The sequence below is a fragment of the Macaca nemestrina genome, chromosome 1 (genome assembly GCF_043159975.1).
Source record: "Macaca nemestrina isolate mMacNem1 chromosome 1, mMacNem.hap1, whole genome shotgun sequence".
NCBI classification, from domain to species: Eukaryota; Metazoa; Chordata; class Mammalia; order Primates; family Cercopithecidae; genus Macaca; species Macaca nemestrina.
In genome coordinates, this window is record NC_092125.1 from 77,382,156 (window position 1) to 77,409,428 (window position 27,273).

Genomic DNA, 27,273 nt, shown 5'->3' on the forward strand with positions numbered 1-27,273 from the left:
ACACAATTTCAGAATATGCTCTAAAACCACCATAATGTGATTAATGTGATACTAACTTAATAGATAAATAGATTAGTGGAACAAAATAGAGCCTTTCTCAACTAAAGCTCTTCAGCTGAATCACAAGACATAGAAAATTATTTGAGTGACTGTTCCCCCGCCCACCGCATGTATGATATAAAACTAGCACCATTCTAGATGTGTTGGAGGGAAGTCAGTTCATTATATATAACATATGTCTTAGGGCTTAATTCTCTCACAGAAATCAGGTTTAGAGAGACTAGATAATGCAGAACTATAAAATATGTGGCAAAGATAAAATTTCACTGTTTGCCGAGAAGGGTGTCTTCCCCTTCCCTCCCTTTCTCTCTCTTTTAATAGCACAAGCACAGTTGGCTATCCCATGGAATAAAATGAATTTGAATCTTTAGGTTACTCCATGTATGAAATTCCCCCAAAATTCAAGGCTTAGATATAAAAATGAAAACAAAAATCTTAAAAGAAAATCTGGGCTTTTACAAATAAAAAAAGTATGGGGCCAGGCACGGTGGCTCACACCTGTAATCCCAGCAGTTTGGGAGGCCGAGGCGGGCGGATCACAAGGTCAGGATATCAAGACCATCCTGGCTAACACGGTGAAACCCCGTCTTTACTAAAAATACAAAAACTTAGCCGGGCGTGGTGGCGGGCGTCTATGTAGTATCAGCTACTCAAGAGGCTGAGTCAGGAGAATGGCGCGAACCTGGGAGGCGGAGCTTGCAGTGAGCCGAGATCACGCCACTGCATTCCAACCTGTGTAACGGCGAGAAGCCGTCTCAAAAAAAACGTATGGATTGGCAGGAGCTTCTTAAGCAAATCTGGAGACCCAGAAATTTAATTTTTTTAAAAAAAAGACATTATATCAAATGTGGAGTATTTTATCCAGTTTAAAAAAAAAAAAACCTTAAATACATAATAACGTAATATCAATATTCAAAATAGACTTGGAAGAAAATACCTGAAATAAATGTAACAAATATTTGTCAATAATAGACAAGGTACTCTTTTAAACAAGAAAAAAATTGAAACCACAATAGGAAAAAATATAGCAAATGGTATCAGTCAGCAATTCCACTTATGTGGAGTTATAGAACAGGCAAAAGAAATCAATATTGTTAGACTCACTCAGTAGTTGCCTGGGAAGTTTACTGGAGTTGCTTGTGAAGGGGCATGATGGAATTTTCCAAGGAAAAAGAATGTTCTATATATCACTGTGGAGATGGTGGTTGCCTTGTAAAAGGTAATTGAACTGTACACCTAAAATGTGTGTAGTTCAATATAGTTTATATATGTAAATTATACCTCAATAAAGTTGGTTTTAAAACTTCAATTAATACTCTTTAATGGTAACATTTTAATGTATGTTAGCACCTACTGCTATTAGTGCTGTGGGCAAAAGGACATTTTTGTACCTTTCCTGTAGGAAGGTGAATTTTTACAACTTTTATGGAAGCAACTTTGAGACATCTATTAAGACAAAAATTGTACCTTTTAATCCAACCTGTTTCTTCACTGTTTTCCATCGGAATAAAAGTTCTAGTAGATAAAAACATGTATGCATATGTTTAATGAAGCATTGTTCTTAGTGACTGAAAACTGGGTACCAAATTAATTCCCATTATTAGAGGAATGGCTGATTAAATTGTAGAATATCCTTATCATAGGATAGAATATAGCCATTAAAAGGGTAAGTTAGAACTATATCTGATGAAAGGATTTCCATGAGCTATTGTTGAAGGAAAAAAGAATGATGCACATAATAGAATCAGATAGACTATTTTTGAAAAGCTAATAGTGCTCCAAGAAATAGCCTGTAAATATCATGTTTTTATGTATAAGAATAACATTGAAGGATATATCTCAGATCATTTACAGTTTCCTGAATGTAAAGGACAAGATGTGTGAGGGAGTTGGAGAGAAGAGGAGGAATGGAGAGATGAATAAAAAATGAATGAGATTTACATTAAAAACATCTAAACAATGTATATATAATTTCATATTTTAAAAATTTTATGTGTCTGCATAAACTTAGGGAAACATTTAAGTTTTTATGTACTGACTTTCAGAGGTATTCATCGTATCCATTTAAATTTTAGAAAACGTGTTACGAAGTAATGTTTGTATGATTCTATTTGAGTAAATAAAAGATCCCCTGTATATGAATTTTTGTTAAATTTTAGTCAGCGCAACTTTCTTGTTTCCAGGTTTTTTTTCAGTTTCTCTGAGAAACATTCCAAATATAACCTTCTTGATGCCCAGGCTCCTTAAGTGGATGTCTATTTTGGGGTGATATGATCAATATTGAAAAATGGTGTAATTCTGTTCCCTTCCAGCACCACCCACTAGTCCTAAAGATTGTATGCATCCCAAGGCCAATGACAATTGAATATTTCTAGCTCCTTGGATATGCTGAGGTTCTACTTGGGTTTTTCACTAGAGAAGAAGTACAAAAGCACGTTCAGGTCTCACCTGTTGTCCTTTAACCCTCTATTTTTGTTTTTCAATTTAGCTGCACATTTCATGCTTTTACTTTACTAACTTTGGTGGGTGACAGTATATAGCCAAATTTGAAATGGCAAAGTAGCGGAGGTATTGGTTTGGGAAGAATCATGTGTCGGGTTCATCAAAGGGAAATATTGTCATTGGTTTAGAGTTCTTTCAACTTACTATAGGCACTTTTGTCACTGGAGGTGTTTTCTTTGGCACTCTGTTTTTTCATCATTACATGAGGAGAAAGCAGGGCATGCCAAGGGATAAGCATTATCTTCTGTGCAACTCTTCTGTTTTTCATATTTGGAAAACATTTGTTCTCTGTGTTTATCTTATATATCCCCCGTGCCTCTCTGTGTTTGCCCACAGAAATCTCTAAGATTTTTTCTTGTTCCCCTTTCATTTACATCTACCAACATAGTACTTGAATACAGGACCCCCTTTACTCCGTTACAGTTTGGAATATCTTGATGGTGTGTGTGCCTGTGCACATATGTGTGTGTATTTTTTTTTAACCAACATAGTATCCCAGAGCGTGAATATACAATGAATGGATTAAGATTCACTGGTACTGTAACTGTTCTACCTCTTAAAAGATGGAGGGAGTAGGTAAAGATGATATGAACTGGCGTTAGTAAATTTTAATGGATTAAATGTAAGTATAGGATAATTAATACAATGTACATGGGAGTAGTTTTAATATGCATTTGACTTATAAAACTTAGAGGAAATTGAAATCATTTATTCAAAACACTAATATTTGGAGAATTAAAGCATCAATTTTCATATTCCCTTTTCCTTTTCTTTTTTTGGGGGTGGTTGTTAAACAGATCATATACTCCTATGAAAGGAGGACTCTCCAATGTATGGTTTGACAGATTTAAAATAAGCAATGACTGCCCAGAACACCTTGAATCAATTGATGTCATGTGTCAAGTGCTTACTGATTTGATTGATGAAGAAGTAAAAAGTGGCATCAAGAAGAACAGGATATTAATAGGTAAGACATTTAAATGTTGGTAATTTATAGCTGTTCACTTTTGTCTAATTCTATACATCAAATCTTACTTGGAACATTATTTAGAAGCACTTACATATCATTTAATGCATTCATAGTTTCAGATAAACTTTACATATTGAGGATTTCAAAGATATAAGAATTATAAACAACAGCACATGAAACTTTAATTGATTTTCTTTTTGAATAATAACAGATTTTGAGAATCTTGTGGCAGTTAAAATTTTTCTTCTAGTTTAATTTTCAGTTAAGAGATTATTCATTTCAATTTTTAAAACATTTTACTTCAGTTACCTTAAGTCTTGTGAATATATTTAAACAACTATTGCCATTATTAACATATGCAGTCAGAATATACTGTTAAATTTATGAAAATTATAATCTTCAGAGTTAATCTCACAAGAATAAAGTATTTATAAATTTTTGTTAGACTTGTCTTTAGCAAGCCCTGTTCCTAAGGGAATATAAGTAGCTTTATATAAGCTCTTTATTCTGCTTAATGCCTTTTTCTGTTTCTGTACTTAGCATATGCATAAATTATTAAAATCTCTGTTTTTCTAACACACACAAAAGTGAGATGGGGCGTGTAGAATATGAATAGTACACGACATATTTTGGTGAAAGGATTTTATTTCCATCTGTAACTATTTAAATTATAATGGGTTATATTTAATGATGAAATTAAAAAGCAAATTAAGTATCTCCATTATGTTCTAAATAACTTTAAAATGCACATTGAAATTCTTTATAGATGGAATTTGAGTAAACTAATAAACTTTCTTTGTGTTTATTGAAGTACTGAACTATCTGTTGAGTCAGGAGAGGCAACATGATATAATGGATAAAATCTATTCTATTCCGTGTTGGTGTTAGTTTCCACTTTGTTGAAAGCAGCAAGGCCTCTAGCACCAGTAATATCACTTTTCTGGTCCTTAGTTTCCTCATTATGTTTAACTCTGTATTTCTATGTTTCTATGCTTAACGTTGATGTATAACTCTAATAAAGAGAAACATGGAGCACTATGGGAGGATTAGGAAGAGCATAGGGAAGAGATGCCCAACTTAGTCTAGGGGATTATGAAGTATTTTTTAAGTCCCCACTATGTGCCAGACAGTAGTATAGATGTTCACAGGGACATGCAGATAAATAAAACAGGATCTATCTGCCTTACATATTTCTTACAACCTGAAATGGCCAATAAGATTAAGTGGTAACTATAATGCCAGCCAGGCTGTGATGAGTGCTCTAATGTGGTATAACTAATAGCTTTTCAAAGCAAATGATAGTGTATGTTTCTTTTTATTTCCCAGGGCCTATCACAATGCCTGGCACAGAGCAAATACTCAGGAAATCTATAATGAATAGCATTGCCCAATCAGTAAATTGTCGATTAGTACCATAGGAATTCAGAGGAAGAAGTAGTCATATGCATTTGGGGCTATAAGAGAAAGATTTAATAGAAAGATGGCAGTGGCATTTAAGATGCACAGATTATTAAAATTTTAACTATTATAGTGTAGAAGTCTAGGTATAGGGAATGTACATTAAAATAGAAGTAGACAAAGTAATGCTTTTTGTTTTTGTCTGCCTGGACATTAGTTGGCTGTAACAAAGTTTGCGTCTAACTAGAAAGTATCTGTTGACCCAGATAGCCACAGTAAGAGACTAGAACATGATGAAATAATGGTGACAAAAATGAGTTCAAATCTACAGTCCACCACTTCCTAGTTGGCTTATCACTTATTACCTACACTTAATTTTTGCTACCTCATCAGTAAAGTGGAAATAATAATATAATATCTATTTACTGAGAGATGAATAAAATATTTGGTTTATTCTAGTCTGTCAGTAAATACTCTGTTCAGTTTTTATCCTTTATGTTGTAGGTATAATAACATGTAATAATTGGTAAAGGATCATTAAATAATGTCTTCAAGTCATAGTTAATTAGAATTATACTTTGAAAAACTAATTTGGTAGAAGGGGTAAGTAAAAGGATGAGAAGTCTGACATGGAGAAACGAGTATAATATAATGAAAGTCTGAAGTGGTATGGTGGCAATAGGAAAATAAAAGATTAGGATAAGAAATTGCTTAAAAAAATAAAATTAGTCTTCATAAGCAAAAAAAAAAAAAGATAAAAGGAGAAAATACTCTGAGTAGTACTCTTAATGAGTGTGTATTGAAGAGTTTATCACAGTGAATGGTAACTGCTGTCCATTTGTCTCTTGCCCCATCTTCTCTCTTCCTTTCCTAGATCTATTACTTTATCTAGTTCATCTTTGAGTACTAGAGATACTGTGGATTTTCTGCAGTATATTACATTTTTAAAAATCCTAGTACAACAATATCAAATCTTTTAAAAATTTTAATTTTATTTTATTTTAAGTTCCAGGATACATGTGCAGGACGTGCAGGTTTGTTACATAGGTAAACGTGTCATGGTGGTTTGCTGTACCTGTCAACCCATCACCTACGTATTAAGCCCTGTATTCATTAGCTGTTTATCCTGATGCTCTCCCTCTCACCGCCTCCCTGACAGTCCCCAGTGTGTGTTGTTTGCCTCTCTGTGTCCATGTGTTCTCATGGTACAGCTTCCAACAGTAAGTGTTTGGTTTTCTGTTCCTGTGTTAGTTTGCTGAGGATAATGGCTTCCAGCTCCATCTTTGTCCCTGCAAAGGACATGATCTTGTTCCTTTTTATGTCTGCATAGTATTCTATGGAGTATATGTACCACATTTTCTTAACCCAGTCTATCATTGATGGGCATTTGGATTGATTCCATGTCTACTATTGTGAATAGTGCTGCAATGGACTTATGTGTGCATGTACCTTTATAATACAATGATTTATATTCCTTTGAGTATATACCCAGTAATGAAATTCCTGGGTCAAATGGTATTTCTGATTCTAGGTATTTGAGGAATTGCCACACTGTCTTCCACAACAGTTGAACTGATTTACATTTTCACCAGCACTGTAAAAGTGTTCGTTTCTCCACAGCCTCGCATCTTAAAAATTCAAAATACAAAAATTCTTGAATTTTTATTAATTGCCACTCTGACTGGTATGAGATGCCATCTCATTGTGATTTTGATTTGCATCTCTCTAGTGATAAGTGATGTTCAGCTTTTTTTCATGTTTTTTGGCTGCATAAGTGTCTGCTTTTGAGAAATGTCTCAAGAGTCATTTATGACAAACCCACAGCCAGTATCATACTGAATGGACAAAAGCTGGAAGAATTCCCCTTGAAATCCAGCACAAGACAAGGATGCTGTCTCTCACCACTTCTATTCAACATAGTATTGGAAGTTCTGGCCGGGGCAATCAGGCAAGAAAAAGAAAGTGTATTCAAATAGGAAGAGAAGAAGTCAAACTGTATCTATTTGAAAACGACATGATCCAATATCTAGAAAACTCCATCATTTCGGCCCCAAAGCTTCTTAAGTGGATAAGCAACTTTAGCAAAGTCTCAGGATACAAAATTAATGTGCAAAAATCACAAGCATTCCTATACACCAACAACAGGCAAGCAGAGAGCTAAATCATGAATGAACTCTCATGCACAATTGCTACAAAGAGAATAAAATTAGGAATACAAAAGACCTCCTCAAGGAGAACTACAAACCACTGCTCAAGGAAATAAGAGAGGACATAAACAAATGGGAAAAAACATTCTACACTCATGGATAGGAAGAATTAATATTGTGAAATGGCCATACAGCTCAAAGTAATTTATAGATTCAATGCTGTGCCCATTAAACTACCATTGACATTCTTCACAGAATTAGAAAAAAAAACTGCTTTAAAATTGGAACCAAAAAAGAGCCCATATAGCCAAGATAGTCCTAAGCAAAAAGGACAAAGGTGGAGGCATCATGCTACCCAACTTCAAACTATACTACAAGGCCACAGTAACCAAATCAGCATGGTACTGGTACAAAAACAGACACATAGACCAATGGAACAGAATAGAGATCTCAGAAATAAGACCGCACATCTACAACCATCTGATCTTCAACAAACCTGATAAAAACAAGCAGTGGGGAAAGGATTCCCTGTTTAATAAATGGGGCTGGGTAAACTGGCTAGCCATATGCAGAAAATAGAAACTGGACCGCTTCCTTACACCTTATACAAAAACTAACTCAAGATGGAATAAAGATTGAAATCTAAAACCCAAAATTATGAAAATGCTAGAAGTAAATCTAGGCAGTACCATTCACAACATAGACAAGCGCAAAAATTTTATGACGAAACTGTCAAAAGGAATCACAACAAAAGCAGAAGTTGACAAATGGTATCTAACTAAACTAAAGAGCTTCTGCACAGCAAAAGAAACTATCATCAGAGTGAACAGACAACCTACAGAATGGGAGAAAATTTTTGTAATCTATCCATCTAACAAAGGTCTAATATCCAGAATCTACAAGGAACTTAAACAAATTTACAAGAAAAAAAAAACCATTAAAAAGTGAGCAAAGTACATGAACAGACACTTCTCAAAGCAGAAACAAATCTTAAATGAAGTTAAACACACACATAAAAACAGTGGTAGGAGAGGTTACCTGTTTGAGCACCTATATTTTCTTAGAGGGAATCATGTCTTACCAGGCAGATCGCTCATAAACTTCAAAAAAAGTCACCTGGGAGAAAAATATAACACAAGACTTGATTTTGCAATGTCTGTAAGCCCCCTAAACCCCAAACTTGGAGCTCACTGAATGAAGAGAATTTGTTTTTCCATTGTTTTCTTCTTGAGAAAAAGATGTGTTTTGAAAATCAGTGCCTTTGATATCTTTTCAAAGTCTGACAGTGTGATTGATTAAATCAAGTCTCTTGTTGAATTTTTCTAATGCTCCAGGGTAGTTTTCTGATTGACAGTATATACAGAAATATTTCAAAGTTCATTGTAGAAAAGCCAGCAGAAATGACGAGTCAATAATAGGCACCAAAAAAGAAAAAAAAAAAAAACTATTATTAAAAAGTTTAAGTAGAATAGCTTATACTTGTAATATATGCGTATATGTACATATTATGTATGTTATATACAATCCAGTTTTCATGGGTGATATAAAAACTATCAGAAATAGTTTTTATAGTTTAGAATTACAATTTTTAACATATAAAAACTTTACAGTAATTAAGATTTTGTCATGACTACACATTTGATATATTTTTTCTCATAATGGAAATGAAATTACATAAAAGTTATTAAACAATTATGAAAATAAATTTAATATTCACTTAAATATCTATTGTTCTTTCTTTTGGGTCTTCCAGAATGATTTTTTTCTTATTCTTTACCTTGATTTTTAAGGGAATTCAAGAAGATATCCATGTTTATAAAATCTAAGTTGACCATTTCTCCCCTTTTCATTCTAATGTGTGAGTTTACAGCCCAGAAATAGGTTGCTAAAGCTATGTTTTAATATTACATGAATGCACAAAAGATGGTAAGTAAAATTAGAAGTGAACTAATTTCAAACATTTCCTGTGATATAGTTGGTGAAGTTGAAAAAAAACTACATACATACATTTTTCCTGGTTCCCATACCCCACCAACACAAACTTGAGCTTTTCATCAGATACAGAGGTTATTCTGTTTGTGTTTTTAAATGCATTTGTCTACTTACACATGATATATAACTGTTCAAAGTATATATATCATAATATATGTGGCAACAGAAGGTCTGTACGTGAACACATGAATGATGATTTAATTAAGCAGTTCTCTTCCCCATTTATTTCTCGATACCAAGTAGTATGCGTACTCCAAAGTATGGTCATTCAGTGAAAAAAAAGTATTTAGTATTTCTTTCTGCTAATGAGTCGGAGGTACTAATATACGTGTGAGTCCCTCAATTACCCTGTGCAAGATAAATTCTTTTAGGTATGATTAGGGTATCCTAAGTTAGAAACTCCTCTTTCATATCTTTTTTATGAAGTGAAATGAGATACTGTACAGACAAGAAGTATTATTCTGTTCATTAATAATCAACCTTTCACTCAATTTTAATATTTTAGTCTATGGAAAAAAATTTTATAACACTTCTTTTTAAAATGGGGAAAAATTGTACAAGTAAGTATGATCAAACCTCTCTTAAAACTGGTTAATACTGCCGGGCGCGGTGGCTCAAGCCTGTAATCCCAGCACTTTGGGAGGCCTAGACGGGCGGATCACGAGGTCAGGAGATCGAGACCATCCTGGCGAACACCGTGAAACCCCGTCTCTACTAAAAAATACAAAAAACTAGCCGGGCGAGGTGGCGGGCGCCTGTAGTCCCAGCTACTCGGGAGGCTGAGGCAGGAGAATGGCGTAAACCTGGGAGGCGGAGCTTGCAGTGAGCTGAGATCCGGCCACTGCACTCCAGCCCGGGCTACAGAGCGAGACTCCGTCTCAAAAAAAAAAAAAAAAACCTGGTTAATACTGATCTTTTTTTTTTTTTTCTTTTTTGGAGACGGAGTCTTGCTCTGTTGCCTGCCCAAGGTGGAGTGCAGTGGCAAGATCTCTGCTCACTGCAACCTCCGCCTCCTGGGTTCAAGCAATTCTCCTGTCACAGCCTCCCGAGTAGCTGGGACTACAGGCGCATACCACTACGCCCGGCTAATTTTTTTTTGAGATGGAGTCTCACTCTGTCTCCCAGGCTGGAGTGCAGTGGTGCGATCTCCACTCACTGCAAGTTCCGTCTCCCGGGTTCACGCCATTCTCCTGCCTTGGCCTCACGAATAGCTGGGACTACAGGTGCCTGCCACCATGCCCGGCTAATTTTTTGTATTTTCGTGGAGATGGGGTTTCACCATGTTGCCCAGGCTGGTCTCAAATACAAGGTCCATCTGAAGGAAAATAGCAAATTTCACTGGCCTCACAGACAGAGAAGGAGCCATCATCTTTCGTCATGAGGTCAATGCCACACACATCCATCCCAAGGATATTAGACACCTGGACAGCTAGCTGCTTCCTTTGTTCACTCTGAGCACATTATCCCCACACCACTTAGTGAGCAGTTGCTTTGCATCCTTCCATCTATTGAACATCTATGCCAACCATACAGCCTCCCATGACAATGGAACATATATCCTGTCCATGAAACTCTTCTAGCTTCTGGAATGGGTACAGAGCTTCATGATGATTAAGATGGCTTAGATCAGCCAAATAAATGGTGCTTATCTCGAGCCAAGAAAACAGCTTTACCTCTGTGACCCTGTGTATTCTTCACTACCATTGGTAACTCCAGTACTTCTGCTTCATCAATCATTTTAGCAAAATTTTTATAGCCATCGTAAGAAAAAGTGTCTGACAGAGGAACACCATGGCCAGCCAACTCTTGAAATGCCCACGACTTATTAGCACATTTCAGGATGGCTTGAGATCAGTTCATCAACTGGCATTCCACCTTCTCTAGATGGTGCGAAACATTGATATCACCCAAGGGGTTGGTACTCTCACTGCCACCACATGGGGTAAGCAGTTGATCCGTAGACCTAGTTTCCTTGCTGGATTGTTGACACCACCTCATGCATCACTACAGCCCTAAAGTCTTCTCACAGCATTTGGCCTTCAGTGCTCACAAGATCTCTTTTGATGCCATGATCTGTCAAAAACCACAACTCGGCAGCCAAAAGAGCTACACATCTTGATCTGCTTGCTCTTCCTTGCCTGGATTATTTCCTCTTGAGTATAAAGTTTATCACTTGATTATGGAAGATATTATAAAGAAGAGAGGAACAGCCAGATGAAGCGATGTATATGGCAAGGTCTGGACGGGTCCTGAAGACAAGAGCTTCTGTCTCCCTGGTGTTGCCTCCTGGCACAAGGAGGCAGTCCACTAACCTTGAATCTCTGGATTTTCTTAAGGTCTGGGAGCCAATATGAATTTTGTAAATTTTATTTCGCTTTAAAGCCAACGATTCTTACATTTAGCTGAACATTTTTAAGATTCTTAATACGTATTATCAAATTCCTTTCACAAAAAATTGTACCAGTTGATACTTCCACTGCCTTTAGTAGAATTAGAACCTTATTACATTGAATAATATGGTCTTGAAAAAATTTTTCTCAGGCTGGGCGCGGTGGCTCATGCCTGTAATCCCAGCACTTTAGGAGGCTGAGGCGGGCAGATTATGAGGTCAGTAGGTCAAGACCATCCTGGCTAACACGGTAAAACCTTGTCTCTACCAAAGAATACAAAAAATTAGCTGGGTGTAGTGGCGAGCGCCTATAGTCCCAGGCAGGAGGCAGAAGAATTGCGTGAACCCAGGAGGCAGAGGTTGCAGTGAGCCGAGATTGTGCCTCTGCACTCCAGCTTGGGGGACAGAGGAAGACTCCGTCTCAAAAAAAAAAAAAAAGAAAAAATTTTTCTCAAGTACACAGGAAGTGGTAACTAATTTTAATTTGTGCTTAATTTGTTGTTTTCAATTCCATTATAGTTTGACATAAAAGACTTTAAAAAAAGACTTTTTATAATTTCTTTGAAATAATTTCTGAGATTCAGTAAGTTTTCTCATTAGAATGTGAGTGAATATAAAATAAATTTTCTACTGGTTTTTCTAGTGTTGCTTTTTTTTTTTTTTTACACTGAATTATTTGACTCATCTGGAGTTTATTTTTGTTTCTAGCATATAATGAAAGACTATTTTCTGAAGTACCAAGAGAACCTTGTTAAAATACAGTCTTATAATTCTAAAGCAGCAGTTATATGGTCAGTATTTTGTTAAGCCTTTTTTGAATTTATGAAAATAAAATTTCATTTTGGAAGATATGTTGACTATTATGAAATTATAAAATCTAAGATTTATTAATTTCATATTGTAATATATACCAGATTAAAGTGGGGGTAAAAACATTTTTTGTGAGATAAGCTAATTAATGTCTATAAAGCGTCTTTTTTCTACATTGAGATAAAGAAAGAGACCACAGAAGTGCAAATGCAGTCATGTTTGTTTTTGTTAACTGTATAGTTCTTTAACCAGCCAGTGAAAATAAATCTTCACTAAGTTTTATGGAATATACATAAAACATGCCACAAAACACACATGTTTCTTTAACTCTTATACTGTGACAAAACATTAGTCCTGTTACCCTACTTTTCATATGCGGGATTCTTCATATACATGAGTTATTGATTCATAGAGCAAATAGTATTCAAGTCTTTTGTTGCAGTTTTTTGTTGCGGTTGTTGTTTATCTTAGTGATCCAGCTGAACTTCTCATGTATGTATTCCCTGAGTTAGAAACATCATAATTACAAATGCCCTTAAGCTGACAACATATAACGTAGTTAAGAACTTGGGCTCTAGACTCAGAGTGCCGAGTTCTAGTCCTATATTCCCCAGTTTGTAGGTGTCCAGTCTCGTTATTCTCTGTGTCTTGGATGGTAGTAATACCTACCTTTTAGAGTTGTGAAAGTTGAACTAGTCAGTTCGTGTGAAATACTTACAAATGTGTCTGACATGTGATGTTGAAAAAGTTTTCTTGCCATTATTATATACTTCATACCACCCATCCTATGGGCACCTAGATAGCAAAAGGCCACACTGGAACAGTGGTACTACTTGGAGACTTACAGATAGCTCAGTTGTTTCTTCCCTACCAGCTGCTTGCTTTTTCCTCAGTGGTATATGAGCTGTGTTTACCTCTTTCTTTTTCATTGCTCCTAGATTATTTAAACAAGAGTTACTGTTTGGTGTTTTTCTACTAGCATTTATACTTTTGTACAGTGTCTATTAGGATACATTGAAGTTGTTAAATCAGATTTAAGTGCCATTCATAACATTTTAATGAAGGAGGGATTCCGTGGGAAATAAAAGAAAAAATGCATTTGAGATTCCAAACAATTTTTATTAAGCACACACAACCCATAGGAATAAAGTTAGGTAATTTTTTTTTGAAACAGGGTCTTGCTCTGTTGCCCAGGCTGAAGTGCAATGGTGTGGTCATAGCTCACTGCAACCTAAACTCCTGGACTCAGCAATCCTCCTGCATCAGCTTCTCGAATTGCTAGGACGATAGGCACATACCACCATATCTGGCTGTTTTTTTTATTTGTTTGTTTTATGTAGAGATGGGGTCTCTCCATGTTGCCCAGGCTAGTTTCAAACTCCTGATCTCAAGTGATCTTCTGCTTCAGTCTCCCAGAGTGTTGGTATTACACCTGTGAGCCACCATGCCTGGCCCAGGCTAGGTTTCTTTTAAAAAATAATTATAATGGGAAGAACTAGCAAAATGTAAGATTGGAAAAGAAATATGAAGGTAATAGGTTCAAAAGTTGTTACCCTTATTCATTTTGTTTAATAATCTGTTCAGATTTCTGATTTAATATAAGACAGTATGTCCTAATGGGACCCAGTCTCTGAGAGTGTAGTTGTATTGTGTAACTTTATAAACAAAACTACTCTCCGTATCTGATGTCAATAGCAGCCCATTCTTTCTTTGTGGTTTTATTTGATTAGTGGTATTTTGTTATGTTGAACTCAGTTTTAGAAACAAATTTTTTTTTTTTTTTTTTACAGTATATGATCTTCCACCTTTTCTAGGTATTGTGTCTAGCTTGGACAGGTCAAAAATGATACTTCTCACATTTTATTTTCAAATTGTCAGTAACATTTTAAGTGCTGGAGTATAAAAGAAACAGAAATTTACAGTCTAGTAAGACAGATATGGAACTGAAAGTATTCTAATACCGTACAGGTATTATTGAAGAACAATGTAGAAGGTATAGTGTAAGCGGCAAGGAGAAAAGTAAATCTTTCTGGGAGTTGGGAACTGCTTTGTTGAAGTGGCAACTGAGTCTTAAAGAATAATTGAGAATGTGACTGGTAAACAAAGAGACAGACATGTTCAGGAAAGATAGCAAAGGACACGTTAAATCCTTCCAGGAAACGGTTTGGTGTACATCCCAAATCCTAGTATCATTAAATTATACACATGGAGTGAATGATGTGATCAAATGGGCATTTTAGAAAGAATATGCTGACAACTCTGGAGGGCTGACTAGTCGGTGTGAAGGTCAGAAAAACAGCAAGAAAGCAAATTCAATAAATCTAGTAGAATGATGAAATGCTAAACCGACACACTATTTTAATGAGTAAAACTGCATTTAAAATTTTAATCATCTGTGGGGTTTAGCTATAAAAAGTTTTTGTTTTCTAAGTTTTCTGCATTGGATATGCACTGCTTTCTTAATAGAAAAAAATAATAAACTTTGTTAAGATAGGAAGAACTCAGCAAAAGGTTCATTACAGGGGATGTTCAATTAAAGGGGGTTCCTTGGAGACATTCATGGATCCTCACTCTGTACATTAGGAATATAAGAAAAATGTTGATTTTTTAAAAATTTATTTTTGTGTATTTATGCTTCATATGATTCTACCAGACATTAAGATCAAACATAGGGAAAACAGGCAATAAAATATTGACTTTTAAATTACTTTTCGAAAGTTGGCAATATAGTCATTGACAGAACCAGGATTCAAATTCTGTATTCTGAGAAAATAATAATAGATTATCCTGGCTTCTTCTGGCTTTATTAACATATTAAAAGTGTCCAGTGTGCAGAATATAAGCATTTTATTGTCAGTACATTCTCCATCACTATTAAAGCCTGTCTTGAACTCTTCATTTCCTTCTAGTTTGTTTCTGTATAAGACAGGAAACTGGAGAAAGGTATATCATTTTTCCCTTGTGTACTGTTGTCCTTAGAAAGTACATATGGTAGAGATAACCTTAAATTTATTGGCATCTATATTGCACTGGTTAGTTTTAAAATTGCCATTGTATGTCAGTGTTTTATATTTAGGTAATGTTTTAAGTTCTGAAGTTATTTTTATGTACATTAGATCTCTTGGGCCTTGCAGTAGGTAAAATAGGATATAATTATTTTCATTTCAGAGGTGAAGAAACTAAAATTCAAAGTGATTCCTGGCTAATATAGAGTTGGGACTAGAACCCAGGTCCCCATAATACCTTCCTTTATTGGCCACTAGGTGGTGATAATTTGTTGTTAAGAGAAAATACTGATATAATTTAGGCTTAACTTAGATCTAGGAAGTATAGAACCTGACAAATGATATTAACAGTTTTCTCCAAAATGTGATAATATGAGCATATTATCAGAATTTTGAAGCAGAGAGAATCAAGTGCTTCTGGAACTACACGAGTAATTTACGTGGATGATCTAAATATCCATCATGATGGGAATGGTTAAGGGAATGATGGCCCATTAATAGAGTTGAGTATTATGTAACCATTAAGTACTATATGTATACACACATAAAAGGCACTCAGTAAGTATGTGTTCAATTAAAAATTATAAAATTTTGTAATTCTGTAGAATTTCAAATTAGTTTTACATGAAAAAAATAAGATAAAATTGAACATGTAGAGTTAAACTGTTAAAATGAAATTTAAGAGAATGTGTAAAAATTATTTTTTACAAGAAACATTTTGTACAATGGATGTACATTAATTTTGCAGAAAGATTAAAAATAAAAATAAATGAAGGAATAGTTAGAATTCCCAAGATGAGGTCTAGCATCAAAATTTCCAGCCTGCCTTTTTCTGAACTTGTACACGTTTTCTCTATAGCCCAGCTGGGAGCTAAAACTTCAGAATGATAGCATTCTTCTATTTTCTTTGAGCATATATGTATTTTAATTAAACATTTTATATTTCTTCAACAACTAGTAGGACTTTAAAGGCTCTGGACTGTTGTTCTAACAGTTTTCCATAGAGGAAAATACTTTGTTTATCCCACAAGTTTTGTATGAGAGGAGATATACAAATAAATATATTAGTCATAATTTCTGTATTCCCAAATCTGAAGAATAATTATAATAGTACACCAATTAAATGGAAGAACTGTTGAAATTTAGAATGGTAATGGACTTTATTGCATGTTTAAAGCTCTTTTTAGTTGATAGCACACTTTAATTGTAAGTGGATTTTTTTAAGGATTTTACTTTCAGATTGATTATCTTAATGTTCCCAATATAGTCTTTTTATAGATTGTTTCTGTTTTATTTTATATAAAGAGTTCATAAAGCCAGGTTTATTATTTTTTAACATGTTTTATTCAGCTTGTTAATCTTAAGTGTATGTTGAAATGTTAACTCTTGACATTTTAAATACTTTGCCAGCAACCGTAAATACCCGTTATAACCATTACCTACAATGGATTTACTATTTTGGTATTTACTTATTGAACAGTAGATTTTATATCATTTTTTAGACTCTTAGGTGGAAAATTGAATTCAAATAACTAGTTCTTTGTGTTAAATTTTCTTCTATTAGGAAAAAATACACAAAGTTCCTTTTCACAGTAGTGTCCTATGCTAAAGGTCATTGTATTGTCAAAGACGGCTAGTGAGGAGTTACAGATTACCTCACAAAATCATAAATGGGAAAGGGACTTAGATTAAATCTTAAAATAATAATATTTCAATGAGTATATTTTTCTTCATTGTAACTTATGAGAATTGAACATGAAGTTAAATCAGGATGCATTTATGTGTATTCATAATGACATTTTATGTGTGGGTAAATGTTTTCTTTCTCTTTTTTTTTTTTGTTTTGTTTTGTTTAAGTTGTTACCCTCAAAGGGCTCTGAAACTACCTAAAGTGATTACATTCCCTGGTCAACAAAAATGAAGTGTTTGTCACTTCATATGTAAAATTTTCTTGATAGGTATGCTTTTAAAATCTCTTTTTAATGTAAGTTTTTGCCTACTAATCTTTTATTTACATTTTATCTTTTAATCTTTATCTTAGCCTCAAAATTATCTGTGAAATACTAATATTATTTTTGCTTCATTTGTAAATGTTGAAGCTTTTTATCATTCGTACAGCTTAGATGATCTAGAACTATGGTAGCCACTAGCTACATGTGGCTCTTTAGTAAAAATTAAATAAAATATAGAATTTGGTTCCTTGGTCACACTAGCATATTTCAAATATTAGTTATATTTGGCAGACACATAATTCAAGCTCTTGAATTTCTCAGAAAAAATAATAAATTTGCTCCTGCAGCCTTGGTATCTATCGCGTGTAGATTTTTCTATAAGTCGTGACCATATTTTAACTTTTTGTTTTTACCCATTATATTTAATTTTGAATTATTTGCCACACAGCTGTGATTATCAGACATCTGATTTATGGCATAAGAGATTTTAAAAATTACACATATGCAGTGAGATTTTGTTAGTGGGTCTGGGATTGGGTCTAAAATCTTTATTTTTAAGAGGTCAGATTAGGAATGATGGGCGTGGAGCACACTAATCATTCATTCCTAGATTTCCTAGGATTTTTTAAGCTTTACTTTTATATCAGATTAAATTACCAAAAACTTACATTTTCTGATGATAAATTTGTCTCCTTGCAGAGATATTGTTATTGACTTACAGTTACATTAAGTTCATTTGTTTAATAAGTATAAGCACTTTCTGTGTGCCAGACACTGTTGTAAGCGTAGAGGGATACATTAGTGAATAAAACACAAAAATCCCGGCTCCCATAATCTTTAAATTCTACTGAAAGTTAAGTGTTTATGTCCCAGAATTTTATGAAAAGAATCAGCAACAGAAGCGGCTGTATGTAGAATGTCTGATTTTGAATTTTTATGTTTAATAAAGATCCATTTAAATTCCGTTGAGGAATTCAATGCTAAGAAAAATTTCTAGTGTGACTTGTTATGATTCCTTCTGTTAAAGAATATTGCCTTGCTACAGATAAACTGTTAAATGCCCAGTTGCACAGGTAATTACTGCCCCCACCCTAACATCATGGTCTGTAAGTCTCTTTTTTTGTTCTCTGTGTCTCACTCTTTGCTCAAATCCCGTCTCTTCCTCTCTCACATTCTCTTCTATTTTAGAGATGTAGTTTTATTGTTAACAGTGTATTTGATTTTAAGCAACCCGAAATTCCTTTGTAAGTAAATGGGCTATAAAGAACAGAAGGGGAGATTGGAAGAGATGAAGGAAGTGAGTATTTGCTAAGATTTATTCTGTGAACTTTTAGGAAAGCTATAATTGTGTTTTGACAGATAGGGATTCTTAAGCTGAATGTAGATTTCTGTATTTACAGTAACTACATTTTTAAAGCTCACAATTTTAGTTTTTATAACTGATTAAGTATTTGTATTTAAAAGGTTGATGGAAACTCTAAAGATTAGTCCATCTGTCTTGTTTTATTATAAATGAAATCCAGCATTTTAAATAATTTACACAAAGATATTCAGCTAGGGAGTATCACAGGCAGGACTAGAACTAAAGTTTCCTTAATGTTGTCTCTCTGATAAGCTTAAGAGATATTTGTAAGTTTTTTACTGCTTTCATTAGAAACCCATAACATGGTTTGTAAAAATTCAGTTAAATTTTTATTGAGTTACTGCTATGTGCAAAGCACTATACTCACCACTGGGCATGTAAAGTTGAAACTGACTCATTAGTATGTGTGTACCACAGAGACACTTTGTTCAACTAATCATAAGCACTCAACGAAAATTTGATTATTGAAGAAAAGCTGTTTGTTACTCTTAAGGGTTTCAAAATCTAAATAATTTATACTCAATAAATTAAATCGATAAGAATTTTATTTCAAAATGTCTTGGCTTTACAACCCTCATGATGTTATTACAGAGAAAACTTCATAAGCAGAGAGAAATCTATAACTAGAATTGTGGCAAAAACCAGTAAGAGTTGAGAATTCTTTCTGTGTACTTAGAATAAATGTTTACCAGAAATACTAATTTTGTGTATTTACATGAGCTGTTCGTATCTAAATGGGACATGTCAAAGATTTAATGCACAAATTCATGGATAATGTAGCCCAGTGGCTTTTAACTTTTTGGAGAATCTAATGTACATTTGCAAATTTTACATACAGTGTTAAGATGCTTACACTTTTTTCTCCCCCACCAAGCTCATTTATGAACTTCTAATTAGATGTATCTGCATCTGGAGTTATTGGGGGTATTTTGAAAGAGCCTTTCAGGTGGCTCTTGTCCATGGTGAGCTACTGCTACGATGAGACCTTATTATTTCTTGCTGGTATGTTGAAAATCGCAGATAACTTTTATTCATTATTTACTTAGTGTGCCTTTTTAAAAAATCTAAACTTTGCCAGACTGGTAATCCTCTCTCTGGTATTTGTGTTCTGAGTCCAAAATAATATTACCTGCCTATTCCAGATAAAGTAGTCCTATTTTAACAAATATCAAGGGATGGTAGAAAGTATATTAAACTCTGTTGCAAAAGATCTGAATTCCGAAATTACTATTAATAGCTTTATATCCAAAATAATGTGTACCTAATCTTGGGCCTCAGTTCCCTCCATGAATAAAAGATTATTATAGTAAATTCAAATTTATGATCTCTTAAGAGCTCAGCTTTACAGTTTGTTAAGTGAAATAAAGCAGCAGACTCGAAATTAGGAGATTTGAATTCAAATCAAAGTATATTTTTGTGTTTCTATGAGTGTGTGGCTACATGATTAACATTCTATATTTTCTCATGGAACATAATGAGATGTCATTTAGCTTTCTCTCAAGCTTAGGAATGTTACACTGAGTCACTGACTTGTCAGGCCTCGAATCACCATTCTGTCTGCTGCCATCACCTCATACACCTATCTCCATATTCTGTGTTGGATGTGTTTCCTCATCAAAGTTCCCCTGAACAGGAAGGTCTGTGTATTTTAATCTACATATGTCCAGTGACTGGCATAGAGTTGGTACATTAAAGAGACAATAACAGTTTGACTAATTTTTTTTTCAAACTTTGGTTTTAAAAACTACATATAGGCATACATGTTTCATTTTTATTATGCCACCATAAGTTAGTCTCCAAAATAATATTGTAATCCAAAAATGTGTTAACTAGCTCCTCAAATTTTTTTTATCATTCTTCTTAATTCAAAATTCTCTAACCATCTGTTATATAGCAGACACCAGAAATACAACACCTCATGGAGCTCATAGCTTAGCAAGTAAGACAGAAAGGTGCAAATTATTAATTGTAGTTTCAGTGTGAGGGTTTCTGTAGGTATAAACAAAATATAAGTAGATATTGAGAATTTAAGTAATGCTTGTAATATGACTCATTTTGAATTACGATAGATATTTTACTTGGTGAACATGATCTATTTGTGTAATCCTAGCTCCTTGTAGAGCACAGCTCTCTTTACCGGTAGTGATACCAGTGGTGACATAAAGGGAACAGGGTTATTTACGCATCTCAGGCTTTTGTCTATGGAACTTAGAGTAGGCAAAATTTGTTTTTAGCATTCTCTTTCAAGGTCTCCAAATATTTTAAAAATATGGAAAATTGTTATATATCATATCCTAAATTATTATTTTATGTATTCTCCTTTTTCTGTAAGTGTGTTTTTGCTTTTAGGAGGATTCTCTATGGGAGGATGCATGGCAATGCATTTAGCATATAGAAATCATCAAGATGTTGCAGGAGTATTTGCTCTTTCTAGTTTTCTGAATAAAGCATCTGCTGTTTACCAGGTAAGTTCTAGATTTTTTTAAAAAAATGAAATATATACATGTTGAAACTAAATCAAAATCGGTAATAAAACTGTAAAACACACACAGTTGATATGAATTGAACATTCCTGAAATTCATGGCCAAATGAGTCATAGTGATTAAATTCCAGCTGATCATTAATGTTTTGGAAATCCCCTGTACAAGAAATATTGTTAAGCAAAGTGTCAAGGAGGAAAGGATAATTATGGCTGTGGTTGTGGGGGAGCATATATGTAAATTTTATACATATTAAAACTGCATGATGGTTATAGCTGGGTTTGCTTATTGCATCATGAACATAATCAAAACAAAAATCAATTACGTAGCTCATACTTATTATGCATCAATATCCTCATCTGTGAATTTGATGCAGCTTCAATTATAATATTACAGCTTCAGTACCAGAAGTGGAAATGATAAAGCAGATACAGAATAGAGAACTGAAATGTAATTGTCCCCTTAATTGTACCTTAGCTCTGTACTCCTCCCTCCTTCCACACTGTGAAGAGGTCTGTCTGCCCAAGTCACTCAGTTTCTTCAGGAAATGCTTTGGCCATTTTTGAGATGTCCTCTATAGAATAAATGTAAGTGACACACAGTTACAAATTGAACGGTGTCAGGAACCAGCTAAGTCCCCAGGCCTGGCCCACCAATGTATACCTCAAACAGCACTCCCTCTGTCTTTTTTTTCCCATTAGTTATTGAAGCCTTGGTAAAAGTGGAATTTTCCTGCTCTCTCTGATTTCTAAGAATGATCTTAAATGGAATTTCTTAAACTTTTCTGTCTTTATATCTTTTTCTCTAGGCTCTTCAGAAGAATAATGATGTACTTCCTGAATTATTTCAGTGTCATGGTACTGCAGATGAGTTAGTTCTTCATTCTTGGGCAGAAGAGACAAACGCAATGTTAAAATCTCTAGGAGTGACCACGAAGTTTCATAGTTTTCCAGATGTTTACCATGAGCTAAGCAAACCTGAGTTAGACAAATTGAAATTATGGATTCTTACAAAACTGCCAAGAGAAATGGAAAAACAACAATGAATGAATCAAGAGTGTTTTGTTAATATACATGTAATGTCTTTGTGAAAAGTGATTTTTACTGCCAAATTATAATGATAATTAAAATATTAAGAAATAACAATTTCCTGACTTATTAAAATGCTTATCACTGTAGAGAGTAGCTAATCTTACTAATGAAAAACAATAGACAAACATCTGTGCATAATTTTTCAGACAATTCTGTAAATATTTGGAAACCTTTTAAGTATTTAAACCTTTAAATTTTTGAAATAAAGTATTCTAAACTAATATAAATAAGGACAATGAAAAAACATGAAAGGGCTTAGCATAGTGTTATTTTATCTTTTCTCCAACTTTATTTAAATTATCTTTCCAAAGATATTTGTGTTTATGTAATTTCCACAGAATAACATTAATACTCTATGTTTATAAAGCGGTTTCACATTATCTTATTTGATCATCACAAGAGCTTTGTGAAGTAAGCTGAGAACTTGTTACTGGTATTTAATAATAGCAATAGAGGGGTTAAAGACTTTCCCACAGCCTTCGGGTCAAGACAAGAAATTCAGGTCTCCTAATTCTCAGTGGAGCTCTATTTCTGTTAACCCAAATTGCTGCTCTGCTTTAGGTCTCAATTTCATCTGTAAAATGATACTAATAGTACTTATCCCATTGGATTTTTTTTGAGATTTAAATAAATAGCAAATACATAATAAACACTCAATAAAAATTAACCATAAGGAGAGTCATGATCTGGTTCCCGAAATACATTGTTAGATGACTGAAAAATGAAATTGTATTACTTCAATGAAAATACTATAAATAATAACATTTTCTTTTTTTTTTTTTTTTTTTTTCGAGACGGAGTCTCGCTGTGTCTCCCAGGCTGGAGTGCAGTGGCGTGATCTCGGCTCACTGCAAGCTCCGCCTCCCGGGTTCACGCCATTCTCCCGCCTCAGCCTCCCAAGTAGCTGAGACTACAGGCGCCCGCCACCACGCCCGGCTAGTTTTTTGTATTTTTAGTAGAGACGGGGTTTCACCATGTTAGCCAGGATAGTCTCGATCTCCTGACCTCGTGATCCACCCGCCTCGGCCTCCCAAAGTGCTGGGATTACAGGCTTGAGCCACCGCGCCTGGCCAATAATAACATTTTCATATGTTAGTTGGTTCTCATGCATACATAATCTTATTTGAGCCTCACAACTGTTTAATAAAATATACATTATCCCTATTTTATAAATAGAATCATACAATACCTGCCTGTTTTCATTCAACAAAATTATCCTGAGATTTTTCCATGTTGTGTACATCAATAGTTCATCTATTTTATTGCCCAGTAATATTCCATTGTGTGGATGTATCACTATTTGTTTGTACATTCACCGCTGACAGATACTTAAATTGCTTCCAGTGTGAGGCTGTTATAAATAAAGCTGCTATGAATATTTATGTAAAAATCTCTGCATCGACCTATGTTATTTTTCTTTGGTAAATAAGTAGGAGTAGAATGGCTGGGTTATATTTCAGGCATACATATAACCTTCCAAGAAATAGCCAACTCTTTGAGAAAATAGTTGTGCCATTTTACATTCTAGCAGCAGTGTATGAGAGTATTATTGCCCCAGATCCTTGCCAACACTCATTATGACTCCTTTAATTTTATCCATTCAGTAAGTATATGGTAGTAATATATTGTGGCTTAATTTACATTTTCTAAATGAATATGTTAATTTTTATATACTGATTAACAGTGTCTCAGCACTGTTTGGTGAAACAACTATCCTCCATGGAAATATTTTTGCACCTTTGTCAAAATTCAGCTAGATCTTGCCTTTGTGGGTCTGTTTCTGGGTTCTGTCTTCCATTCCATTTTTTTTTCAAGATTGCTTTTGACTATTTTTGTTCCTTTCCTTTCCACATAAATTTTAAAACACCCTTGTCTGTATCTGCAAAAAAAAAAAAAAAAAAATTCTTGCTGAGGTTTTGATAGGAATTATTTTAAACCTGTATATCAATTTGGGGAGAATTTGCATCCTTACTATGTTGAATCTTCCAATCCACAAACATGATATGTTACTCCACTTATTTAGATACTTGATTTCTTTTATCAGCGTTTTTGAGGCTTTCTCCATACAAGTTCTATACCTATTTTGTTAGATTTATATGCGTGTTTTATTTTTTGATTGATTATAAGTGGTTTGCGTTATTTTCAGTTTCCAAGTGCCCTTTGCTAGCATATTGAATCAATTTTTATATGTTGGTCTTGATCTTATAGAGCTCATTTGTTAAATTTAGGAGTTTTTCTGTAGATTTTTAGGAGTATCTGCAAAGAGTGTTATGTCATCTACAAACTGAAACAGTGTTATTTCTGCCTTTCCAAATATATGCCTTTTCTTTTCTTTCATTTGCTTATTACACTGGCTAGAACTTCTAGTACTATGCTGAACAAGAGTGTTGAAAGCAGACATCCTCGTCTTGTTCCCAGCCTTAGGAGAAAGCATTCAGTCTTACATCATTAAATATGTTAGCTGTAGTGTTTTAATAGATGTCCATTATCAAATTGATGATGTTCCTCTCTGTTCCTGCTTTTCTGAGAGTTCTTACGATGAATGGCTGTTGAATTTTGTCAAATGATTTTTTTTTAACAATTAATGTATTTGTGATTTTTCTTCTTCAGTCTGTTACTGTCCTGCTTAATTTTGGTATATTGAGTCAGCTTTGCATTCCTGAAATAAACTCCCTTGGTTATATTGTATAATTCTTTTTATATATTGCTGAATTGTATTCACTAATACTTTGTTAAGGATGTTTGTGTCTATGTTCGTGAAAGATTTTGGTCTCTAGTTTTTGCTTGTTTTGTACTATCTTTGTCTGATTTTGATATCAGGACAATATTAGCTTCATAAAATAAATTGAGTAGTATTTTCTCCTCTTCTGTTTTCTGAGAGAAATTATATAGTATTGTTATTAACTTTTCCTTAACTGTGTGGTAGATTTCTTTCCTGAAATCATCTGGGCCCAGAGATTTCTGTATACTATAACTTTTTATCTTCTTACAGCAATATTATACCACTTCACGTTTATTATAATAACTTTTCATATTTCCCTTCCCAGCCTGTATGCTATTTTTATTTTGCTTATAAATATAAGTTGCATGTACCATCAACCTCATATTACTTTATTTAAACCAGTAATTTTTCTTTCTTTTTTTTTTTTTTTTTTTGAGATAGAGTCTTTCTTTGTTACCTAGGCTGCTGGAGTACAGTGGCGCGATCTCTGCTCACTACAACTCCACCTCCTGGGTTCAAGAGATTTTTTTCATACCTCAGCCTCCCAAGTATCTGGGATTATATGCACCTGCCAATACGCCCAGCTAGTTTTTGTATTTGTAATAGAGACAGGTTTTCACCATGTTGACCAGGCTGGTCTCAAACTCCTGACCTCAAGTGATCTGCCCACCTTGGCCTCCCAAAGTGCTTGGATTACAGGCCTAAGCCACTGCATGTCGCCCAGGCAATTTTTCTTTAAAGTGAATTACATAATGAGAAAAAATCTTACCTATCTACCCAGGGAGATACCATTTCTGGTGCTCCTCAATTTTTTGTGTAGACCTGTATTTTTTCCTGGTATTTTCATTGTGACTGAAGTACATTCTTTAATATTTCTTGGAGTGCAAATCTGGTGATAAATTTCAGCTTTTGTGTCTGATGAAGTCTGTATTTTACATTTGTTTTTGAAAGGTGTTTTAACTGAATGTAGAATTCCAGATAAATGTATTTTCTCTTAGTGTTTTAAACATGTTGTTTTCCTATCTTCTTTCTTGAATTATTTCAGATAATAAATTTTCTGTCATTTTTATCTCTGTTCTTCTGTATCTGTTGTATCTTTTTAGTCTTGCTGTTTTTAGTAGTCTCTGTTGATCACTGATTTTGACCAACTTGATTATTGCGTGTCTTGGTATAATTTTTCATGTGTCTTTTGCTTGGAGTGCCCTCTGATCTTTGTGGGTGGTTCTTTCCCCGGCCTGAGGGTGTTTACTCACACCCATGGTGATCAGTAGTCTGCTTAATACTCAAGATAGATGTCTCTGGATCTCAGGACTTCTCTCTCTGTGCAGTTCACTTGTCTCTGATACCCTGCCGTATCAACTGTAGCCAGCCTGATCTACTCAGATTCATAACTGCATCTCACCTCAGGGGGTTGCAAGCTTTGCATGACTTTTCCCTCCCTGTACTGTGGACTGGGAACTCACTGAAGTCAGGAAGCCAGAGTAGTCATAAAGCTCACTCTGTTTGTTTCCCATCTCTGAGGGTTCACTGTCCTTTACTACCTAATGTCCACTGCTTTTGAAAAGACATTTTTTCCATTATTTTGCTATGTGTGTGTGTATTTATTTGTTCCAGGTGAAAGAAGAAGAGTCCCTGTTACTACATCACAGCCGGAAGCTAAATGATCCTTTAAAAAGATTTAAAACTTTTTTATATTACCCTTACATTTTCCTTTTCTAATGCTCTTCATTCCATGATACAGCTTTAAATTTCCATATGGTGTCATTTTCCTTCTGCCTGAAATACTTCGTGAAGTTCATTGATCTTTTATTCTAAAATGCACTTTATTTTTCATATCAGATAGTGTTCATCTCTAGTTTTTTTATTTCTTACATTTTTCTATATAATAGGCTTAATCTCTGCCTTTTTGAATATATGGTATATAATTGTAGCAATTTTTAATATTTTCTGAGTGTCATTTTTGAGTTTGTATATTTTTATTCTCATTAAGGGTAGTATTTTGTTGGTCTCTTTATAATAATGGTCCCTTTTGATTGGATTCTAGACATGTGAGCTCTGTCTTGTTAAGTACTTGGTATTTTTGCATTTCTGTAAATATTCACAAGTTTTGTCATGGAATACAATTATTGAAAAGTATTAAAAACAGTTTTATCCTTTCAGGTTTTCTTTTGTCACTTCCTGGTGGTAGCAGAGCAGTGTTTATCCAGGACTAATGTTGCCACACTACTCAAGCAATACATTTTGGCATACTCTATATGATACTGTCTGGATTGTGAGGTTTTTACACTACAGCTAGTGGGAACACAAACTCCTCATCCTCATGTGAGCCCCACCTATTGCTCCTCTTTCAGGAGATTCATGGTTTCCTCGCACACATCTGATGACTAGTAC

At 34.3% G+C, this 27,273-nt stretch overlaps 1 protein-coding gene and 1 pseudogene across 3 annotated transcripts in view; one reads left to right on the forward strand and one right to left on the reverse strand.

The window, feature by feature from the left end:
- The window catches only part of LOC105493505 (lysophospholipase like 1), a 43,448-nt gene extending 16,407 nt beyond the window's left edge, over positions 1-27,041 (forward strand). For all 3 annotated transcript variants that reach the window (XM_011761174.2, XM_011761175.3, XM_011761176.3), the window contains exons 3-5: positions 3,360-3,529; positions 20,938-21,053; positions 21,878-27,041. In XM_011761174.2, the coding sequence (XP_011759476.1) occupies positions 3,360-3,529; positions 20,938-21,053; positions 21,878-22,114 (523 nt within the window). In that variant the 3' untranslated portion in view covers positions 22,115-27,041. The remainder of the gene's footprint in view (positions 1-3,359; positions 3,530-20,937; positions 21,054-21,877) is intronic.
- Positions 10,368-13,197, reverse strand: LOC105493504 (beta-citrylglutamate synthase B pseudogene; annotated as a pseudogene).
- Positions 27,042-27,273: the final 232 nt, after the last annotated feature.